Here is a 24276-nt window from a genome sequence, read left to right on the forward strand (position 1 = left end):
AAATCCTGACATTCAGTGTTAGCTTTTGTAATTCTAGGCTTGGAAACTGTCAAACTGATTTGTTTAAATTTCTTCAAGCTAAGTATGAAAGTAGGGGACAATTTCCCTTATGTCCCTCTCCTCTACCCTCCTCTGCTCCCTTCCCACCCCTCCCCTCCTCCTCTTTTTTTTTAATGCTCAGTTATCTCTAGCAACAGAAAACAGCTGCTTGTTTTCCCCTTCTTTCCAGATGACCAAAATCTTGTCCTGTTCCATTGCAAGTGATTAGTACACAGTTTTCATCAGCCCACAGTTAAGCCTATAATACTGTTGTCTTAGATTTCTAACAAGAAAATTTCCCTTCCTATTAGGTAGATGTTCTGTGGATATACTTTATTATTTTCCTATATTATTATATTATTGTCACTATAGTCACTGCTATAGTACTTGTGTATGTCTCAGAAGTACTGCATTAGGGTAAATGTTAAATAATCTTATTAAAAAGCTAAGTAAGAAATAGTTTTAAAAAACCCTTTTGATATTCTGTTTGCTTTGTTATAACTCTGCAATTTTTCCTGAAGCCCACTAGAGGGGGAATTTCTACTTGTATTTTAACAGATGTTTACAGGCATCCGATTTTGTAAATTTTGAGCATTTTCTTATTGCTAGCTTATTGCTAGACCAGTAGCTGATGGTAGCTGATATTCATATATTTATAACTTACAGATCATTAAATTTTGTTGGATATTAATGGAACCATGGACTTAGGTTTTCAAACACTTCAGAAAATTTAATTTTTTACTTTCATGTTTTGCCCATTTTTTATGTAGCTTCATTATGTGGTTGTAGTCCTGAACTTTACTGACTCAAGCTCTAAACTATACTTTTTAACAAACATAAGTATATCTGTCCTTGAAGCTCTAGGTGAGGTTGCAAAATCCTACCAGGATAAGCAAAGAGTATGTTTGAGACTATCTGATGAGACTGAATGTATATTAGCATATGGGGCCCAGTGATGTGCACCCCAGGGTCCTAAAGGATCTGGCTGATGTGGTTGCCAAGCCACTCTCCATCATATTAAAAAAGCTGTGGCTGTCATATGATCTGCCTATTTACTGGAAAAGGGGAAACGTCACTCTCATTTTAAGAAAAGGAGAAAGAAAGATCTGGGAAACTACCGGCTGGTGAATATCATGCTTGGGCTGATCATGGGGCAGATCATTCTGGAAGATTGTTAAGGTACATGCAAGATGAGGAGGTGATCTTTGACAGCTACCACGTCTTCACCAAGGGCAGATTGTACCACATCAATGTGGTGGCTTTCTATGATGCAGTGATGTCATTGGTGGGTGAAGGAAGGGCAACTGATGTCATCCACATGGACATCCGTAAGGCCTTTGACATGGTTTCTCACCACATCCCTAAATTGGAGAGATGCAGTTTAAGGCTGGACTGTTTGGTGGATAAAGAATTGGTTGGATGGTTAAAGCCAGAAAATTGTGGTCAATTGCTCTAAGTCCAGACAGAAGCTGAGTGACAAGTGATGTCCCCCACAGTGGGGGACCAGTGTGGGGGATATCACTTCAATCTCTTCATCTCTTCAGTATTATTATCAATAACATTGACAGTGACATTGAGTGTGCTCTCAGCAAGTTTGGTAATGACACCAAAATGAGTTGTGCAATTGACACAGTAGAAGGAAGGGATATCATACAGAAGGATCTGGAAAGACTTGAAGAATGAGCCCAAGAGAACCTAATGAAATTCAGCAAAGCCCACAGCAGTAGCAATCCCAGGTATATATAATCTCTGGGGGAAAACTCAGAGGGAGCAGACCTGCAAGCAAGGAGTTGTGGGTTCTGAGGGATGAAAAGCAAGACATTCTCAGCTGAATATGAGCCGACAGTGTGCCCAGGTGGCCAAGAAGGCCAGTGGCATCCTGGCTTGCATCAGAAACAGCGTTGCAAGCAGGAGCAGAGAGGTGATTGTTCCCCTGTATTCAGCACTGGTGAGGCCGCACCTCGAGTGCTGTGTCCAGTTTTGGGCCCCTCACTGCAAGAAAGATATTGAGGCCCTGGAAAGTGTTCAAAGGAGGGCAACAAAGCTGGTGAGGGGTCTGGAACACAGGCCATATGAGGAGAGGCTGAAGGAGCTGGGAATGTTCAGCCTGGAGAAGAGGAGGCTCAGGGGAGACCTCATTGCTCTCTATAACTTCCTGAAGGGAGGTTGCAGTGAGCTGGGGGTCGGCCTCTTCTCTCGTGTCATTAGTGATAGGACTAGAGGGAATGGCTTCAAGCTATAGCAGGGGAGATTCAGGCTGGACATTAGGAAGTATTACTTTTCAGAAAGGGTGGTCAGGCACTGGAATGGATGCCCAGGGAGGTGGTGGAGTCACCGACCCTGGGGGTGTTCAAGGGAAGGCTGGATGTTGTGCTGAGGGACATGGTTTAGTGGGAGCTATTGGGAATAGGTGAATGGTTGGACTGGATGATCTTTTAGGTCTTTTCCAACCTTGGTGATTCTATGATTCTATGATTCTATGATAAGCCAGCAGTGTGTACTTGCAGCACAGATTACCGACAGTATCCTGGGTTGATTAAAAAAGGGCTGGCCAGCAGGGCAGAAGTGAATTCCCCCCTCTGCTCTACCCTCCTGAGGCCCTACATGGAGTATGGAATCCAGACTTACAGCCCCCACCTTAACAAACATGTGGAGATGTTGGATCAGATCCAGAGGAGAGAAATGAAGATGATCAGAGGGCTGGAGCAACTTTCCAGTGAACAAAGGCTGTTTTGTTCAGCCTAGATTAAAGCAAGCTCTAGGGAGATATCACTATGGCCGTCCCTTCTTAAAGGGAGCTCATAAACAGGAGGGAAAGTGACTTTTAAAGTCATCTGATAGTGATAAGAAGAAAAGATTTCAAGGATGCCCTTGGCTTAAAAGAAGGGAGAATTAGATTAGATGTCAAGAAGAAATTCTTTACTCTGAGGGTGGCTAGACACTGCCACAGACTGCCCAGAGAAGCCGTGGGTGTCCCATCCCTATGGGTGTTAAATGGGGCCCTAGGCAGCCTGAGCTGGTGGGTGGCAGCCCTGCTCATGGTAGGGGGTCGGAACTGGACAATCTTTATAGTCTCTTCCAACTCATGCCGTTCTAAATAGATTGTTCTGAAAGTAATGCTTCCTATTTATTTTTTTCCCTCCATGAAAACTACTACAGATAAAAGAGCGGAATAATGATATTTGATAGGGAAAATTCTCAGCTGCAAAACGGTCTTTTCCAACACAGATACTGCCATTAGCTTTGCATTTTTGTCAGTGTGAGCGAAAGTGTGCATGTCACACTCTTAATAATCTGCACCAGCAGAAGTGACCCACTGTCACTGTATCCACTGCTGAAATGCACCATCTACAACTTTGCTGTTCTCACATCCGCTGTTCAGCCTCTGTAGATGCTCAGTGAGTGTCACTGAATGTCAGTGGGTAGAGTTTTTTCCACATGGAGGAATTCAGTGACAAACCTTTGCTTCATTTCCACTTCCACGACAGATGGCATTTTGTCAAACTGTCCCTCTGCTGCCATGTGTTACACAACAACAAAATATAATGGGATATTGGTGGGAAGGTTCAACCTTTACTTCCATACCATCCAATATCTTCTGATATCATTGGCCAGCATAATAAAAGAGGTGCCATTACTTTCAGAGCAGTCTTTGTGTGCTTCCATGATCTCTAAACTAACATTACTTGCCAAAGAGATACTGCAGATTAAATCAATAAGTTGCAGACTGGTAGAAAGATTTAAAAGAGAGTGCATTGCTAGAAAAATTATTGTTTCCTGTATCCTAGTTGACAGGTTCTAAGTCACTGCTAGTAAGGTTTTGAAGTTAGATAATGAGATAAAGTTTGCAGACATTTATAGGCAACATCCCTTAAGAGAAGGACTAACTTGAAGACAGGTTGAAGGCATTTAGTAATGACAGAGAGCTGGAGGAAATGGATATTGTAAATGGAAATAGACGTTTCAGCAAGTTGGGGGAAAAAAAAAGAGAAAAAAAAAAAGAAGAGGGAGTGTGTGATAGCCGGAGAAGACTTCTAAAAGCCAAGGCAGGCAGTTTGTGTCAGCAAAATCAGGAGCAGAGACATATAAAATTGAGTAGAGTGTCATATCAAAATGATTGGCTAGGGAAATAATTCTAGTCAGCAGTGTTTTGCATTACTGGCAAAACCGTATTTGTCAAGGCCAGGAGAAAGGATGGAAGATAAGAGTTGTGGCTGTGTGGATAGATGGGATCACATAATCATATAACTGCAAATTAGATTCTCTCTGTCAGCATGGTGACATTCATAATCTATAGACAACAACATAAATATCTTACCAGAATTTTGATTTCCTTTGAGTTATAAAGTTTCCAGAGACGTAGCTGATTCAATTACCCAAATCAGCAAACTAATGTTTCTGTACTGTTCTTTATCTTACACCATCACCTATTTCTTAAACCTTAGGCTTTCCCTTCTAATTCTTTTGTGTACCCCTCTTCATGTGTCCCTTCCAACATATTCTTTCTCTTTTGTTTAACCCTTTGATTTTGATATGATTCTATGATTTTTCTTTGAGTGTTTATCCGAATGCACATTTACTCTGTGATGCATGTTGGCTGTATTGTTAGATCATTTCTCAATCTACTATTATTTAGAGGCTCATCTTCCCTGGTATGAGTTGCCCAAGGAGGCTGTGGATGCCCCATCCCTGGAGGCATTCAAGGCCAGGCTGGATGTGGCTCTGGGCAGCCTGATCTAGTGGTTGGCTACTCTGCCCATGCCACTGGGTGTTGAAACCAGATGATCTTTGAGGTCCTTTTCAACCCAGGCCATTCTGATTCTACAATTCCCTTAGGAGCAGTTAGTTGATAATAGGTGGTTCAAGGACATATACGGAAGAAATAGGTTGTTTTCCTATATGTGATCTTTCCATGTAGGCTCCAAGACTGTTTGACCTTCAGGCTCTCAAAAGAGCTTGCTTTGGATGCTCAGTATGCATTCTCATGGTTGAGCAGCAGTTGGAAAAAAAAAAAAAAAAAAAAGCCAAACTTTAAGTATTACACAATGAGAAGATACATATGGAGTGTACCATCTGATTCATTTCTTGAACTGCTGTATCTTCCTTTGGTGCCATGTGTCTTGTCAGAGTACTACCAACTGCTTTGTGGTATTTTTCTAGAGATGGGAGAGTTAGAGGTGTTTCTGAGCCATTTTGTTATGTCTGCTGTTTCTCCAAAATGGGATTCATAAAGAACATTGACAGCTGAACTGGTTTAAAAATTACAGTATTCACCTGTCCAGAAGTCCCTGGGGACTGCAACAATACAGCACATCAACCCTCTATTTTCTAAGAGTGTATTTTCTCTTCAGTACCTTCTAATCTTTGTAACCATCAAGATTTGACCAAAAGGGAGCTCCCATAAGAAAGATTTTCTTGGAACTCGAAACATTTTTCCAGCATCCACAGTTCGTATTCAAAGATTTCTAGTGAGCTGCTTTGGGGACATTCAGTAGAATATTGCTTTGCGACTGATTATTGCCATTTTTGTTGCATTCACCGCAATAGCACAGAATCATACCACCATTCACCAAGTCTTAGGCTAGGACAGAGAGAGAAATTCACATTAGTTTTCCTTTATTCTTACAGTTTAAAATTGCCTTTCTGAAAAAACTTTCATTGAGGCCAAAGGATCCCAACGAACTCAAATGTAAGACAGTTATGCATGCCTCATCTCATCAATATCTCCAAAGTTCAGAATAAGATAAAAATCATGAAATCATAGAGCAGCTTAGACTAGATGGGACCTTAAAGTTCATCTAGTTCCAACATCCCTGTCATGGACAGGGTTGCCACCTAGAAGATCATACTGCTTGGGGCCCTTCCAACCTGGCAACCTGTTCCAGTGCCTCACTACCCTCTGATCAACACATTTCTTCCTAACATCTAAACTACATGTTTTAGTTTAAAGCCTTTCCCTCTTGTCCTAGCACTATTAGACCATGTAAAATGTCAGCCCCCCCCCCCCCCCCTGCTTGTAACCCCCTTCAAGTATTGGAAGGCTGCAATTAGATCTTCCCAAAGCCTTCTTTTCTCCAAGCTAAACAAGCCCAACTACCTCAACCTTTTTTTCAAAAGAGAAGTGCTCCAGTTCTCAGGTCAGGCAGCTTGTAGCAGACCCCTCCTGGATTCCGGGCCACCCTTCATGGGACTGCCACTGCAGCCACTGTGCTTCTTCCCACAGAAGGCATACCAAGGCATGGTGATTTCTCTCCTCACTGCTGGCCATGGGTGCAGAGCTTTGCCAGGGCCTTGGAACACACAACAAACTGGTAGGGCCATGGTGTCCAATCTGGAAAGAGATATATTGGATATCAGGAGAGGATTCCTGGACATGTAGGGAAAATCTCTCTACTTCTTCATGAAGGTATATTTCTCAGTGTAAGACATAAAAAGGGGGCTGAAAAGCTATTTGTATTGTCATGCAGAATCAAACTCTATAACCCACTCCCCAGATTCTTGCTCTCTGCTAGTTTCAATTTCTGCAGCTTTCATCAGATGTCACTTGGAACTGGCCAATGAATAGGGAAATTAGTTGTTGTATTCCTACCTCTGGTCCTGGGTCTAAAGGAGTTTGTCTCCTCATGGTATCTTGTAATTTGTCCAGAAATTCAGAGACTCTCGTGTACCTCGTCTTCTAGCATATGAGCTGTAAGCTGGGTAGCTTGGTCTGGTGGTTGGTGATCCTGCACATATCGGGGGGTTGAAACTAGATGACTACTATGGTCCTGTTCATAGTCCAGCCATGCTATGATTCTATGATTTGATTCTATGATCTGGTCTCTAATTTTGATCATATGATCATATCAAGATCATATCTTTTCTCACCGGCAGCTCTTTGCAGTCTATGCACTTTTTAACACAGTGGGCAATTCCCTCACCCTTCTTACCTTGCTTATTCCTTCTAAAAAGTTAACTGCCCTTAATCATGGTTCCATTTATGAGACTCATCCCACTCTGTTTTTGTGATAGGACTAAGCTCAGTTTTCCAGTTGCACCGTGGTTTCCAATTCCTCCTGCTTATTTCCCATGCTTTGTGCATCAGTATAGAGGTACTTCAGCTGAGCTTTTGTCCACCTTACTGTCTTAGAGAGGCCCTCCCAGAAACCTCTGGAAAAAATCTAAGATTTCCCCCACGCTTCCTAAAGCAACAGTGTTTCCTGATTCTTCATTATTACATGGCAGTGCATCCCTTTCTCCCACAAAATCTAGTTTAAAGCCTTAGTGATGCTTCCAGCCAACTTCCTGCATAGGATATTCTTACTGTTCCTGATCAGTTGTGTCACATCCCATATCAATATTCCTGGTTTATTAAAGTTCTGTCCTAGATCACTGAACCCAGTCTCCAGACTAGAGGATTGAGGAAAACACTGCCTGTGCTCCCGATTCCTTCAGCATATTCCTAAGAATTGTGAAGTCTTTTTTTGATATTCTTTTAATTTTCTAGTTGTGGACTCATGCAACCCTGCTTGAAAGACCAGCAAATAGTGGATCTCTGGCTTTATCATACCTGGTGTCCCCTTCCTGATGTCACTAATATGGGCCCTAACATCAACAAACCTCTTTAGAAAGGTTATCCAGGCAGCAGATGAATGTCTCCTTGCTATTCAGTGCAGATTCTCCAATTACTAAGACACTTTGCCTTTTTTTAGTGGCATAGGCTGTGACTTGGGTTCTCAATTAGACCTGAACATGATTTCTCATTTATGGTTCTGAACCACTACCCACACCATCTTCCCTTTCCATCCCCAGAGCTACTTATCTATTGGTTAGGGAGAATTCAGGAGAGGGGAAGGCTCCTCCTTCTGCTCTGAGCAGAGATGAGGGTCCAAAAATAAGTTGCTGTCTACTGAATTAAGTTGCAGAAGTCCTTGTGTGAGGAACTGTGGATGCTAAAATTCTCAGTGGTTCAAAAAGTGACTAGATAAACACATGAAAGAAAAATCCACTGAGAATCATTAAATAAAAAAACAATATTGAGCTTGGAATGCCCCAGTCATTGCAAACTACTGGAGACTGTCCATAATGGGATATGTTGTTGCATGCTTCTTATCCTTTACTTTTCAATCATTATTTGTGTTTAGCAATTGTCAGAGATGGTATATTCAGGTAGATAAACGTTTAGTCTCATCCAATGTTGTCCTTTCTTATTTTCTTGGTATTTAGGCCTTCAGTTATGTTCATCACTTGTTTCTGGACATCATTCATCACTAATTGCAGTGAAATTGTTTACTGTCTTAGATGTTGCCTGTCTTGTTTGGCAAAAAAGAAATGTATGGTCATATTAAAATAACAACAATAATAAATTCTACACAGGAGATATGCAATTTTTCTTCACAAATGAAAACTGCTGCCACAGAAAAAACAGACAGGTTAAAGCGTCAGTGTTCACATAGGAATGTAAATGCATCAATGCTTTGGCTGAACAGATAATTTCTTTCTGATACTCTTCATTTCTGCCTCAGCAATTTTAATCAGGTATAACAAAGTCTACTGGCTCTGTGAATGCTTTCAATCCATCAGACCTCTGCAGGAGTCTTGATTCTTGGAGAGTGAACTCTTTTCTAGGACAATACCTTATAATGCAAGCAGTGTCTCAAATGCAGTTCTGCTATTACACACTTGTTTCCAGAAGACAGCCTTGATCACTCACTTCCCTGATAGTTGCAGTCTCCTTTAACAGCAAAGGAGTATTTAATCTTACATATGGAGAAGATTATGCATTCTACAAATGATCCTAGGAGCACAATCAAGTCTTCAAAGGTACTCCAACTTCACTAAAGAGGAAATGTGCTGTCATCAGACACTTTCTTCCAGACCATTGTGGCTTTGATTCTTTATAAGGGCAAATGCTGTGATCTAACCCAGCAGGCAGCACTGTGCAGCCACCTGCTCCTGGGAGGGATGGTGGAGAGAATCAGAAAGGTAGAAAGTGTGGGAACTCATGAGTAGAAGTGAAGACATTTACCATGTAAAGAAAAAGCTACACATACAAGCCAAGCAAAACAAGGAACTAATTTGCTATTTCCCATCAGCAGATGTTCAGTCACTTCTAGGAAAGCTGGGCTCAGAGTGTGTAGCAGTCTCTCGGAACGCAAAAGGCAAACTTCTGCTACATAATACCAAGGTTTCCCACAACCAGTTCTTGGATTTAGTTGCTGTGCAAATATCCGCTTGATATAACAGCCTTTAGTTGTGCAAGTTAGCTGGCAAATTCAGCCAGCTACAAAATTTTAAGAAGTGTTCCCCTGATGGGCTCCCATAATCAGTGAAAATAATAGGAGGACTTTTTGTTTTCCCTTTCTGAGGGTTTTGGTTTTTTTGGGGTTTTTTTTTGGCCTTTTATTTTGTAGTCAAGATATAAATAGAACCAATATTTGTTCTTAATGCAGCCATTATGAGATTACCTAATTATTTGAAATGTAATAATAAATAAAAACATTGCAAAAACCAGCAACAAAAAGCAGAATTTTAAAGGTTAAAAAATAAAAGCTTGAAAAATAAAGCTGGAAAATATCCTTCATGTTCTGGCCTCTGGATTATCTTTGTCAGTTAATGGATTTAATGTTTTACATTCAACTGTATAAAAATCTCCTTAAGTCCTTAGTTCTTTTTCCACTAACTCACAAATTCTATTTTTAGTGAGCTCTTATGTCTGTTCTTTGTTAACATTAAAGGCAGAATATCCTATCTAAGCACCAGAAGGATATTGTAAAATTCAATTCAGAAATGTTTTGCATATTTTTTGTCATGTTAGCTTGGTTTGGCTTCAGTCAGTAATTCAAGGATGTTAATGTAACAGATAGTTAAGGTATTTCATAAAGGTCTGACAGTTTTTCTTGCCCCTTAGAAAACTTCAGCTTTATAGATGAAAAAAGGACATATTCCTTACAATTATTCCCAATTAGAGGTTTGGAATATTAACTACTCCAAAACTAGAAATATTCCTTAAGCTAGTGATAAAGTGGTGACACAAATATATACCCAATTTTGTACTGGGTAAGCATCACACCCTTAAATGGTTTTCCTGCAGCTCCTTTATTTCTTCTATTTCATCATCCTGCTTCAAATGATAATGAAATACTAGATGAAATACTAGGTTGATGAAATAGAAGTATATTGGAAATATTTTGTTTTTCTAACCTGATAGATTGTATATGACACTCTTACACTTGGCTATACTTCTTTGTTATAGTTATATTTTATTTCTCTAGGTGTATGTGTGATAGAATGTAATTCAACAGATAATTTGGAATGTCTCTAATTAGATGCATTGAGGAAATTAATTTCGTTACCATTTTCTTTTAAGGCATTAGTTATATATCAGTTTTTCATACTGTGCTTTGTATTCTGGCTTCTGTTGCTAGTTTATTCCTGTCTAAGAATTGTCTTTATTAATTCCTAATCACATTGTAGAAGCAAATACTTCGTGCTGTTTAAATTCCAATTCTTAAATTGTGTCGAGTTACAACTTTAAAATACATAGAAAAGACACTGCAGTGGCTTTCAATGAATTATCTAAATGAATTTCTTAAAAGGTATATTTTCTTTATCTATTCAAAATTTCATAGCAGGAGAGAACAATTTAAAGGAACAAGCTTGAATTGAACCCCTCATAAATTCAACAGCTTACGTAGAAGTCTCAGAATTCTGAAACATCCTGTGTTATTAATGCTTTCTCATTAGCTGTGATTTGTCTTTTAATGTACTTATTTTTTTGCCACTAGAAATAGCTCATCTGCAGACAGTGAATTAGTCTTAGGAACTTATTGTAAACTTCTGTACTTTTTTTTTTTAATTGTTATTTTTGGATCGCTTTAGATTTTATAAATATTTCTTTGAATTCATCCCAACTTGTACCATGTGGTTAAAATAACATGTTGGTTGGAATATAACAGATGGTACAGATTCCTTATTGAGTCAACTTTCCATTCTTGTGTCTGACCGCTCAGAAACGTCCTTGTTGTGTTGTTGTGTTTTAATGGCAGGAATTTTGCCAAATACACCTCCCCATTCTTTGATGTAGTTGTGTAGAAGTACATCCATTTCCTTTAATCCTACTCCAGGAAATGTTTTCATTACACAGTTGCTGCTCTATTTATTCTTATTTAGCATTTGTGGTGATTCACTTTTATATTAATGTGTATGTGTGGGGAATTGTACATCTTTCTATCTCTTCCTATCTTTTCCCTGCAAACCACGCTTCTTGCCACACTGAAAAGCATATTTTTAAAAGTAATACTGTTTTTTTCTTTGTTTCTATATTCTAGCATGTCTCACTGTAGCTGAGGCATTTTTTTTCAACAATTGATATGCTAAAACTTTTATTTTCAAGTGGTGATTGCTTTTTTTGTTTAGTCAAGCAGGATTTTGTTACAAGTCCTTTCTAATGATAGCTCTTCAATATATTGAATATATATTAATATGAACCACTATCTTTCAAAGTTTTTTTTATTATCTTTACTCTAAGGAACATCTGATCTTTTTAGAGCAAAATCTTCAGGCTGTTCTATGCCATGTTGGTAGAATTTTTTCACTCATAACAAAATACTAAGCACATTGCTCCTGAGAACTCTGTTTCTCCTATTTCTTTGTTGTTGTTGTTGCATTCCTGTATGTGAACGAGTTTTTTTAGTTCTATTTCTTTGACAGTTCATTCACTTCAGAATTTACAAAACAGTGGATCTCTTCTAACAGCTCTCAATTCATAGAATGCTATTTCAAAAACAAATAACACTCTGAAAACAGCATTAGTTCTTCATAGCAGCACAAATTGTAGAAGGAAATGTAGAATCCTGAGATTTGGAGGGAGTCTCAGTTTTCAACTGTCAGAAGTACACTATGGATATGTATTTGATTTAGCCATTTTGGAAGTATGTGTATAAAAATTTTCTGTGATATCTACAGCGAAGATGTATCCTCAGGTCTTTTTTGTCAGGGCTGCACTCAATTCTTTCCTCTCTCAGCTTGCATTGGTGATTGCCTCAACCCAGACGCAAGACCTTACACTCAGGTTTAGTGAATCACGTGAAGTTAACCTGGGCCCACTGCTAAAGTCTGTATAGGTTCCTCTAGGTCCTTTTAGACTTAGACACTCTCTCGTGTGTAAACCACACGCCACAGCTTGCTGTCATCAGCAAACTTGCTGAGGGTGAATTTGACCCCAACTTCAATGTCACTGATGAAGACATTAAAAAGTATCAGCCCCAGCACTGACCCCTGGGAGACACTACCTGTCATTGATCTCCATCCAAACATTGAGCCACTGACCACCACTCTCTGGACTCGATCCTGCAGCCAGTTCTTCATCCACTGAGCAGTCCACCCATACTCGTCTGTATTTAAAAATAAATAAATAAATACAATTTAATACTGGTTGAAAAACCTACAGCCTGTAGTTCTGATTATGTGAAGATTTTTTTTTTTAAGCAGTCCCAGAATTTTTTGTTTCGTTTTGTTTCTTTCTCTTTGGAGAAAGAGAAGCATTTATGTCAGACAAAGCTGTCTGGGAAAACACAGTATCTGCATTCATATTTCTTCTAGCATTTTAGTTTTTAAGTAAATGTTGCTCCTTATATTGACTGTGTTCAAATTTTCTGCTAACAGGTGTTAGCTTGCTGTTCTGTACATGTTCCATATTACCTCTTTGAATATGTGGCTATCCACTAAGTACCTGTAATCGCAGAATCATAGAATCGCTGGGTTTGTAAGGGACTTCAAGAGATTGAGTCCAAACCCTACATGCTAGGTATCAAAATAATGGTCCTTGATTCTAGTCCTACTAAAGAAAAGAGAAGTGAGACTCTAGATTTGTGGACTAATACTTTTATATCATTTTCTCTGTAATGTATTCCAACTTGAGTTATGAACTGAAATCAGTGCTAGTCTTATTGATATAATTGATCTCTCAATTTCTGGCTTAAGAAAGCTACTACAGCTCTCTTAAGACCATGCTTTGGAATAGACATAAGATGGCAGTATTTCATAGCATAAAATAGCCTAGGTCTCACTTGTGCAAACTGTATTGTTTGAAAAAGTGAGTAGACTTATGTAGCACAGTAGACTAACACAAGTAATATTTTGTCCATCATACAAACAAAATAATCACTTATATTATGCTCTACAAGCAGAATTTATATATTTATTCTACTTGTTGAAGAGCAGAGTTGTGTATACTGTTCTTCCAAAGAAAAAGGAATAGGAGTGATTATGTCAGCTGCATGTTAGTTACGATTTAATCCAATTAATTTTTTCCATCTGTGGATTAACAGTCCATTTCCCGTTTAAATTTCATAACTCAAATTTTGTTTTTGAAGTTTAATTTTATCTGGATCTTATTTTATATTTGGGCATTATTGATCTTCACTGCTGTGCTTTACCCCAGCAGAAGCTCAGCACCCCATAGCTGCTCACTCGCTTTCCTCACATGGGGTGGGGGAGAGAACTGGAAAGGTATAATTGAGAGAACTTATGAGTTAAGGACAGCTTTGATAAAACAAAAGCTGCATGCACAAGCAAAGAAGAAGAAGAAATTCATTCACTGCTTCCCATTGGCTGGCAGGTATTCAGCCATGTAGAGGAAAACAGAGCTCACCACATCTAACTGTTCATTGAGAATACAAACATCATCTCTCCAAGCACCCCACCATTCCTTCATCTTTACCTCACTGTTACAATTCATCATGATGACATTTCATATGACATATCCAGTTTGAGTCAGCTTTCCTGGTTCTGTCTCCTCCCATCTCCTCGTGCAGGCTTAGCTCCACTCTGGCAAGGCAGAGTGAGAAGCTGAAAAGTCCTTGCCCGGGTACAGCACTGCTCAGCAACAATTGAAACATCTTTATGTTAACAATGCTGTTTTCATCAAAAGTCCAAGCAGCAGCAGCACTCTGTGAAGAAAACTGACTGCATTTCAGCTAAAACCATGACATGAACCCTGATTAAATTTTACATAAAATTCTAGAAAAAATAGATAAAATGGAATGCATGGTATTTTCTGCATTCTGTGGCACTGCCCAAGACTGAGTTAAATCTGTAATTAACGCTGTTCTCAACTTTCATATAAGACACAATAAAGTTAAACTTGTCTACGTAATGTGGCTCATACCTGATAGCAACGTCATTCTTAATGTAAGTTGACCTTTCAGTTGCTGTTCTGCCCTGCTTCTGCCAGCATTGTGGTGTTCTCTTTATAATTCTCAGCATTTCTGACCTCAGTGCTAAGTACAAAGATGATTCCTTTTCTTTTTTGGCACAGGCCTGCTTTTATGGGATTTCTGATTTCACCTCAGTGTCGGTAACAGTATCTGCCTTTCACATGTGGCAATATAATTGTGGTCAAACAAACTTCACCCCACTGAAAACCTAGATGCTGTATGTGCTTGTAAAATGAAATTCTTATTCGTAAAGAAGGATTGTAAGATAAAGGGAAGGAAAAAAATATATTATTAACAAAAACAATATGCAACCAATGCTCTGACGTTAAAAAGAAATCTTTCATAGAGAGGCGATGACTTTTCCTTTAGAGTGAAGAGGAAGTATGTTTATAACTGAAATACTATTGTTGTCACTGTAAAAATGAATGCAGCAAGCTTAAGTAAATATTAGCCTTCCACTGGTTATTGCAGATCTTTGCCATCAGTCATCAACAAAACTGAGCACATTAAATAAAAATTTCCTCCTTCAGAATAGCTGGAATGAGTCAATTTAATTAAAAATTAGTCCTAACAAGCAACAAGAAACTCATCTCTAAGGATTGGCAGAAAGAGATTTTCTTGGATTAAAAAAAAAAAAAAAGCTGCAATGATATCTTCTTGTATAATTAAAATATTTTAAAATGGAATTTAATAGCAGTAGCAAATAGCATTGATCAAAAAAGTGCAAGTACTTCTGCTTTTTATATTTCAGAGGCTCCCTCTTCATTACATCAGACAGTTTCCTCACCAACAGCAAACAGTAAAAAAGTCACTTTTGTAGTTCAAGTAGTGATGATGATACACTAAATTAAGAACATCTCCTTACACCAATACTGGTATCTCATAGTCTGGTTTTGGTTTGTTTACAACTTTTAACGTCATGTCTGTTTTGCATTTCTAGAAAATGTAAAGCAGCATTAGCCTTTCCTAAATGCATTTGAAAAGCGGTTGCCATAAAACTGCTGTTGTTGGGTTGGGGATAAGGAAGAGAAGGCAGTACTGGAACCCTTTTACATCGTCCTAGTATTTAATAGCTTGAGATAAAAGTTTGTAATCTCCATTTGTAATTGGGAATGACAAATACTGTAGATTATGGGGAAAAACAACAACAACAACAAAAACATAAAAGAGGATATTCCCCCCTCCTTCCAGACCTCCCTGAAGGTTCAGGAATAGATAAATAGAAAGAATAACCAAACAAATGAGCACGCATCTGATGCTTAAGCCCTCCTCCAACACTTTTTATGTACATAACGAGAAGCTACTCAAGCAGCTGCAGCGCATTAGTTCCAATAGTTTAACAGGCAGCTTTATAGCTCCGACAAAAGGCTGTGTGCACTCGCTATGATAGCTAATAAGTGATCTTTGGCAAGAGGACTGTGAGAGGAGTGGTAATATTTAATAGGTTTCTGTGGAGGAGTTAGTCCACTTTTTTCTTTGTAGATCATAATCTGCAGAGAGAGGCTGAGGGCAGCAACACCATGTTGAGAGCAGCATAGGCTGAGCAAGAGCCCGGAGCTCTGCGTAGTTCCTTGGAGGCGACTTGGAAGGGAGTCAAACTATCATAGGGCTATAGCAGACCTTAGTAGGAAGCTTACTTGGGAGGCATGGCTCAGCAGACAAGCCCGGACACCCTGGCTGTTCCTGAGGTGGATAATTCACATTGTCAAAATCTGTGGTTAAATGAAGATCTTGTGAAGACCCTGAGGGAAAACCTCTTGCAATATGAAAAGTCTGGGGCATCTAAGAAATCTTCATCTGCTTCTCCTCGCTTATCTCCAGTTATTTCTCCTCGAAACTCTCCCAGGCTTTTACGCAGGATGCTTTTGAACAGCAACATACCAAAGCAGCGGCGTTTCACTGTGGCACATACCTGGTAAGCACTGAGCAGGTCATTACAAGATGTCAGGCTAACTTGCCTGCATAGAGCATTTCTCTCCCTGGTGTCAGGGCTTGTGTTTGCTTGACGCAGGCATGAATCGCTCTGACTGAAAGAGACAGTTTAATAGTTCTAATTTGTGACTCAAGTTCATTTCATATCTGAAGTTTAAAACAGTGAGTTAGATAACAAATATAAAGTAAAAAAATAAAACAAAAACAAAACAAAGTATTTGCTTTTTCAAAACTACCCTTTTTTCCTTTGTTTTTCTTTTTATTTTGGATGATAATTCCCTTTTTCCTCTTCTCCCAAGAGAAAAGAAAAAAAAAAGTGTAGTCTTCAGAAGGAAAAGTTCTTATCTGGTTCTGTGCTGTTCAGGCTAGAATGACAAGGAAGGCTTTTTTTTTTCTTGCTTGCTTTTTTTTTTTTAATACATTTTGTGTATTTATAGCTAATTTATGCCCCCCTACTTCCCTCTTGTTCACCTGTCTCTAAACTTGAAAACAGGATAACACGACTTTATCTGTCAACAAAGTTCAAATTAAGAAGCACTTGATAGAGATGGGTGGGGATAGGTTGTATATGAAATAGTACTTCTTATTAAAACAGTTACTAGGATAAACAGCAGAAAGACAGAAAGAGAAACCCTTGTTAAATGGTTCGGTAGCACTTTTTTTTTTTTTTTTTTTTTTGATCACAATCATTTTTAGCCATGTCTTTGTAATCAAATATATATTTTAAAACAACAACAACAACACTTAATCTTGTTGCATCCACCTTTTGCCAAACAGCAGCATAATTTCATTACTTAATTTATTCTTTTTTTTTTTCCAAATGATCCATACCAAATTATTGTAACTCAATAACACTTGCCTGTTTGCTTTAATGGTCCTGACATCTTAATGTGTTTTGTCTTTTTTTTCTTGTCAGATTTTATCCCCAGTATTTTTCAAATAAATATGTAACATAAAATGTGGAGGGGGTCTGAAATATACTCAAAGTCACACATTGTAAGCAGTACATAAACACGTGTTATTCAAATTTATTTTCACTTGTCTGATATTAAATCTACACCACAGATATGTGATAGGTGTATTCTACATCTTTACAATGAATGTTTTTTGTGGCAAAACTGTATTTCTGTACTGCATGTTAGAATATACTAGCAAGAACGTATAAGGGGAAAATGATGTTATAATATTAAGATTAATCACTGATTAAAAAACAAATATATACAGCATAATAAATAATAAAGGTTAATTGAGAAAGATGTCTATAGTCAGTGTATAGTTAAGTGTGGATACATACCACAGACAAAATCAGTCAAATCAAGCAAGCTTAGTATATGGTACATTAAAATGTAATAACAAAAATCCCAAAACAATAACTGCCTTTTTTTAGCTTGTAGTTACAGACCTGGCTTAGAGTAACAAGTTTTCTCTGATAGTACAACTCTTGAATTGAATGAGGGAGGAAAGAATGTGTGCCTTTTTTCCTAAGAATGTTTTAGAACCAGTGTGTCTGGTCAGACATTGCACGTATTAAAAGAGAAAACTGGATGAAGTTATGAGACTACACTTTCCCTTAATAATTAAACGTAACCTCCAACAGTATTAAGGCTTTCTAAATCTTGCTTTTCAGAAAACAGCCTAGAGATAAGAATGTGTAGGACTGAAACAAAAACCAAACAAACAAAAAGCCAAGAAAAAAAATTCAGGCAGAGCTGTTTTACTTTGTAAACTGAAAATAATGCTTTTTAAAAAAAATTACTAAGGAAATGTATCACGTATGGTTATGTGTTATGACAGTTATTGTGAACAGTTCAGGGAAAACAGAAAGGAAGCGTATTAAAGGCGACAGTAATGAAGTGAACAAACAGGTTTGGGCAATATGAAATGGCAAAGGCTTTCACAGTATTAAAAAGTGGAATTTTGTTTAAATGCACTTCCTACAATGAGTTTTGTAAAGTTCTGAGTTTGGGTAGAGTGCCTCTTTTTACATGATGTTGACTGCAGGAAATGTTTGTTCTTCTCCAGATACTAACCTTTTAAATTACTTGAATTAAACATTTCATACATATTTCTAAATGATTTGTAAGACTGGGCCATCTTAGAAACAGGTTTTATTTAGCAAGAAAATAGGGAAGTAGTAAATCAAAGAGAGAATTAGAATAAATAACCAGAGAACTTGCGTGTGTTGTCAGATTTACAGGCCTGAAAAGGAAAGCGGAAGTACTATTGTGTGCTTTCTAATCTTACTTGTTGCTTCATTCCATTCACCCCATTGCTAGTAGGTCTTCAGTTGATTATCTATTTAGAAAAGTGAGATAACTGTGACACTTAGTTTTATAATACTTTGGCTAAATAGAAAATATAGTATTTGAAATTTTGTATTCACATAATCTTATTTTAGTCTGCTCCTAGAAAAAAATGGTGCTCTAAATTCAGAGCTTACTCCCAAATATTATATAATGGGTTTCAGGACATATTATTTGTCCTCCATAGTTCTGATCTTTTCTGTAAGTGCTTCAATTCTATTAAATTTGTAATTTATTCATTTTGTACTTTAAGAACAGTAGTTGAGTTCTTTATGTGTGCATCTTTCTTGTTTAGGGCACTGTCCACACTGACATGAAACATTTTAATATCAATCTCACTTAAGCCACCAATAAAATAGAATGCTATTTGTGTCGTATTCCATCCTTTCTGCATTTGCAAAATGTAGATAGGAGTATGCACATAAACATGCACTCACACAATTCTAAACATAAGAACTAATTATATAGCACAAAACACATTGCCATGTTTTGTAGTGATGCAACATACTGCCACTGCAGGTCCAGTGCATTTAGATACCAGCTAAATGAATAGTTCTGACTGCCTGATTTCTATTCATATACTGGCAGTTAGAGCAGGCTGGATTCTTCTGGCATTTTAGTTCTTTTTTCTTTCATAAGGCCCATAGCTATTGCCCTATGATGGCTTAGACTGTAAAACTGTTGACACCAAGATGCGTTTACTGTATTATGTGGCTTATTGTTTTGCTGAGTAAAATGTTAATAATTGTAGTCATATGTCAGGAATATCAGTTTGCATAAGATCAGATTGAATGAATGGCCTGGTTGAAATTTCAAAATGCCTTCTTGTTTTATGGTGAGGTACCTCTTATAAGATGCAATATTAACACATGTCCAATTAATACTATGGGGGGATTGTGTATTATGTGAAAGGTAGTTATGTACATTCTAATCACTGCATGTGATTAAAAAAGATTGAGAGTGTAAGCCTTTGATATTTCTGAAAGAGGCTTTGCAGTTCATCCTTCCTGAAAAGTTAAGCTGTTCTCTGTTCTAAAAACTATATATTGAGTGATACAGTAGGAATGTTTAAGAAATGGACAGGATTGTTTATGTCTTTTCTTTCTGAAAAGGAAGTTCAGGAAGACATGTAGTAGTTTTTATGGAAGCGTGTGTACGTGTGTTTAACTTTCCAGGTTAAACCGTGAGGTTTTTAAGGGACACTATGAACTATCCTTGTGCTATATTCAGATAAATGATTACTTCATTTTGCTTACAGGACTGTAATGAGAAATTTGATAATAGTTCTGTCAACTTGGTGTTCATTTCTGGGCTGGTAGCCTCATACTTTATCCTTCCTCAACTGTAACTCAGAATTCATTCTAACAGTTGAAAGAATAACTTCCAAATTACTGATTTTAGGTTCTTAAGGGGGAAGAAGCACTGCATAAGGAGCAACTTGAAAGAGGAGACTTTAAGCAGTAGAATTGCATAGGATCTTCATTTTGATGGAGAAGTTTCTGAATAACTTGGTATTTCAGAGAGTGTTACGGCCTGGAACTCATTGGGAACTGCTGGCCTGTACCAGTGTCAGTTTGTAGACAGTGTCAGTCCATAGGAAACAACCATAACAACTGAAAGAAACAAGTGTTTTAAAGCTTTGTGGACAGGAATTTGAATATACTTTAGCCAAAAGCAACTCAAATTCCTCAGAAATCTGCTTTATATTGAACTACTGAAAAGTTATCACAATGCTTTGAGGCTTGTTTAGTGTAATGATGTAGAAGTACTTGTAACAACCAGACAAGATAAATGAACCCTTGTACATGTTTGGCAATATCAGTTTCTGCATTGTCTCAGCTGTCTCTTCCTATGCCTTTTCTAAGCCACTGACTCCCCAGTGCAGTTTGACAAGAGCATAATTATGGTGAAATTGTGTGTAACGGGATTTGCGAGCAGTGGGTGCTTTTGGTTCCAGGGAGGGAGGTCTGAGAATTCCCCAGCTGTGAGAAAAGCCAGTGTGTGTGACGTGTTCAAAGGTTTGTGGAAGGATGTTTAGATACTTGAAGTCCTGCAGCTTTGGCAACTTGTGGGAAGTCAGCTTTCCTTTATTTAACATGAAAAATTCCTTTCTGTAGAGAAGGAAGGAGGAGCAAGAAGCGTATTTGCAATAAAATAGTAACATCAGTGCAACACAGCAACTATAGGGTGTTTAATAGAATAAAAAAATGAAGTCATTACATGTTCTTAGTTTTTTTTTGTTTTGTTTTTGCTTTTTAATTATCTGTTGTCTTAATATTTCTCTATGAACATACATTCAAATAGCAGATTTTTTACTCTGTTGTATACTATTTTGGACAGAATATTTGCACCCCTTAGTGTTTATTTTTTGTACATATAATATGTTTATTATATATAAACTATATATACAATATATACAGTGAGTATATATATTCAAATACAGCAAGTAGTGATAAATGACATTCTCTTCATTATATGAGGCGTTGTTATTCATAGCTGCATTGCTATCTTCCCCTTTGATATCTCTGTCCCTTCCATATGTCCTCCAGGACTCATTTAGTAACTTGATATTTGAGATTTTAATGGTTTCGCTCATTATATGTCTTTTAAAAAATATTTACATATGCACCCTAAAACCTAAACGTTTAATATGATTATTGTCTGTAAGAACACAAGTATGTACCCATTTACAGACAGTACTTTCATCTGAATTTAGTCAGTCTTTGTCCCCACCCATAGTAAATATTTTCCCATTGACTTTGGCACTCAGATATGAAAACGATAGATGCCTTGGAAATAGTTTAGATAGATACGGGTAGGGTGTGCCATTTTAAGTTTCAGGAATGTAACTGGCATAAGAATATTGACAAACTCAGTTTCTTTGCTTATTTCTATTTCACAATTTCTTTTCAAAATACAATAAAAACTCAAATGTTGGTTATAAATATATAAGAATGTTGCTTTTCCGCTATCTACCAAACCTGATGTGGTTCTGCACTATTGGATTCAGCGTATTTTTGCGGAAACTGTGCTAAGCTACAATAAAATATACCACAGTGAACCTAGAGACTTCTCTTCCAAATTTTAAGATGCATTTTATTCAAAGACTTTTAAAACCTATCTGTGCTTTCTTCTCTTTCACTACTGAGTGCTTTTCAGAAAACAAAGATGATTTAGTATATGAAAAGTATTACAAAAGGAAAACCAATCAAAGAAGAATAGGTTTATAACTATGGTCAGAACATTAAGGATTGTATAATATTTGTGTAGGGAAGCATGTATATAAAATACATAAGCGATGTATGTCTCTATATTAACATTTCTATAGCGTACCTTTCCAACCTGCCACTTTCATACTTTTTTATTCTCTCCTTTCTACACTTCAATAAAAATATAAAATCAATTTTGTTATTTATATAAAATATATAATATAGTTAATATTCATGTGGCCTGAGACAATTTCTCTTCACTTGCTGCAGCTCAGGAAAGACAAAAGGTTAGACATCCATTTCCTAGAGAGAAAGGCAGAGTAGTTCAAACAAGAGAGGAAGAAACTGTTAAGAAAGATTATTTCAGACGTGCTAGATTGCAGCATGTTTTTTTCTGATTTAATGAGATATGGGTACTCCTGATAGCTAAGGCAGTATTTAGTCAGGTTACAGATGCAACAAAATGTAATTAAAAATAACATGCTATTGAATAGTAAAATAAAACATGAAGCTTAAAAAGAGAAGGTTGTATGAATTCAGGTTGTATGGCTTCTCCAAGGGCAAATCATGTTTTACAAACTTGGTGGCCTTTAATGATGGAGTTACGGCCTTAGTAGATAAAGGAAGAGCAACTGATGTAATCTACCTGGACTTGTGCAAAGCATTTGACACTGTCCTGTATAACACCCTGATCACCAAATTGGAGAAAAAGGATTTGATGGCTGGATCACTTGCTGGATAAGGAACTGGTTGGATGGTTGCACTCAGACTTGCAGTCAGCAGCAGAGACGGGTGGTGTTCTCCAGGGACCAGAGCTATTTAGTATCTTTAGTATTTAGTGGGTGGCATAGACAATGGTATCGTGTGCATCCTCAGCAAGTTTGGAGATAACACCAAGCTGAGTGGTGCAGTTGACACACACGGATCAGGGCAATCCCAAGCACAAATACAGGTTGGGTGATGACTGGCTTGAAAGCAGCCCTGAGAAGAAGGATTCGTGGGTGTCAGATGGTGAAAGACTAAACATAAGAAGAAGGTGTTCTTGTAGCTCAGAGGGCCAAGTTGTATCATGGTTTGCATAAAGAGAAGTGTCGTCAAGGGAAGTGATTCTGCCCCTCTGTTCTGCTCTCGTGAGACTTCACCTGGAGTATTGCATCCAGTTCTGGTGCTCCCAACACAAAGAAAGACATGGAATTATTGGAGCAGATCCAGAGGAGGTTTATGAAGAGGATCAGAGAACTTGAGCACCTTCCCTGCGGGGTCAGGCTGAAAGAGTTGGGGCTCTTCAGCCTAAAGAAGAAAAGTCTCTGGGGAGACCTTATAACCATCATCTAGTTCCTGAAAAGAGGCTCCCAGGAAGGCTGGCGAGGAAATTTGTGTAAGGGCATCTTGCACCCACTAATTTCAACAACTTACCCTTGACAAGTCTTTGCATTTAATTCTTTAGCAAGAATATGTACAGCTAATATATATCATGTTTGTATTCTTCAGTGTACCAAACTTATCAGCACTGAGGAAATGCTCTTATTAAGACAAACAGAGCTAATCAAGTAGCATGTTCTGACAGTGGGGTTGATTTATTGTAGAGGTTGATATTAGTGGGCAATATCAACAAAAGATTGTTCAAGTAAGCCTTGGAATGCTTTTATTTTGTAGTAACATGTAGGAATGTGTGATGTACAATTATGTATCTTAGTTCTATAAGCCAGACTAGCTGGCATGTCCAAGAAGTTTGATAGAGTTCTACTAAGGTTGAATCATAGTGAATTCAAGATTGGAGTGCATCTTTCAGTGTGCAAAATCCATCTCACCAGAAAAAAAATTGTGGGTGTGAAAAACAGAGATGTTTTGGGAATATTCTATTGAAGTATTGGAAAATGCTGACTTTCTCTGCCTCAGATATTTAGTCTGAAGTTCTTCAGTGTTCCACCCTCGCCCACAAGGACTTACTGAAAGAAAGCAATGCACTGTTTCTCCTCACCTCAACACTCTTAGCAGGGAGAGTAGTATCACTGAGTGATGAGATATAAAATGCAGCATCATCTATTCTGTTCTGATAGGTGGTAATGAAGAAAACGTGTGCCTCATGACCCAACAGTAGATTCTACTGCTATTACTTTTCTATTTCTTTAAGACATCTCTGTCCTGTTTTTTTGTTTGTTTTTCCACTGTTTAACAACAAACTATACCCTGAGGTCTTATTTTTAAATTATTTTTCACTTGTTCCTTGCAATTTCATGGTGATCTATTTTCTTGCTTTCCACCCAAGTCAGGAAGCCCTTTTCTTTTGAAGATTGTAGTGTTATCTTGAAAGACCTGCAGTTTCTTCATCATGGTGATATTCTGCTGTCTTTTATTTCTCCTAGGAAAGTTAGTAAAGTAAGTGATTTATTAATGATTCTTCTCGAATTTTCATATCACAGGGGATTTCCCTAGAATATCAGTTGAAAATATCATAGAATCTTAGAACTGTTTGAGTTGGAAGGGACCCTAAAAGGTCACTTAGTCCAACTCCTCTGTAATGAGCAAGGACACCTACAGCTACATCAGGTTGCTCAGAGCCTGGTCTAGCCTGACCTTGAATGTCTCCAGAGA

The 24276-nt window shown here is 37.8% G+C and overlaps 1 protein-coding gene across 4 annotated transcripts in view; it reads left to right on the forward strand.

Moving 5' to 3' along the window:
* Nucleotides 1-24276, forward strand: part of PDE4D (phosphodiesterase 4D) — a 570552-nt gene that overhangs the window by 225005 nt on the left and 321271 nt on the right. Inside the window, exon 1 of one of the 4 annotated variants that reach the window (XM_052670421.1) lies at nucleotides 15735-16152. The exons of the other annotated variants lie outside the window; for them this stretch is intronic. Coding sequence (XP_052526381.1) covers nucleotides 15884-16152 — 269 coding nt within the window. The 5' untranslated portion in view covers nucleotides 15735-15883. Of the gene's footprint in view, nucleotides 1-15734; nucleotides 16153-24276 lie in introns of those variants that run through there. 4 annotated transcript variants of the gene reach the window in all.

Source organism: Tympanuchus pallidicinctus, unplaced genomic scaffold (genome assembly GCF_026119805.1).
Source record: "Tympanuchus pallidicinctus isolate F22 unplaced genomic scaffold, pur_lepc_1.0 scaffold9, whole genome shotgun sequence".
NCBI classification, from domain to species: domain Eukaryota; kingdom Metazoa; phylum Chordata; class Aves; order Galliformes; family Phasianidae; genus Tympanuchus; species Tympanuchus pallidicinctus.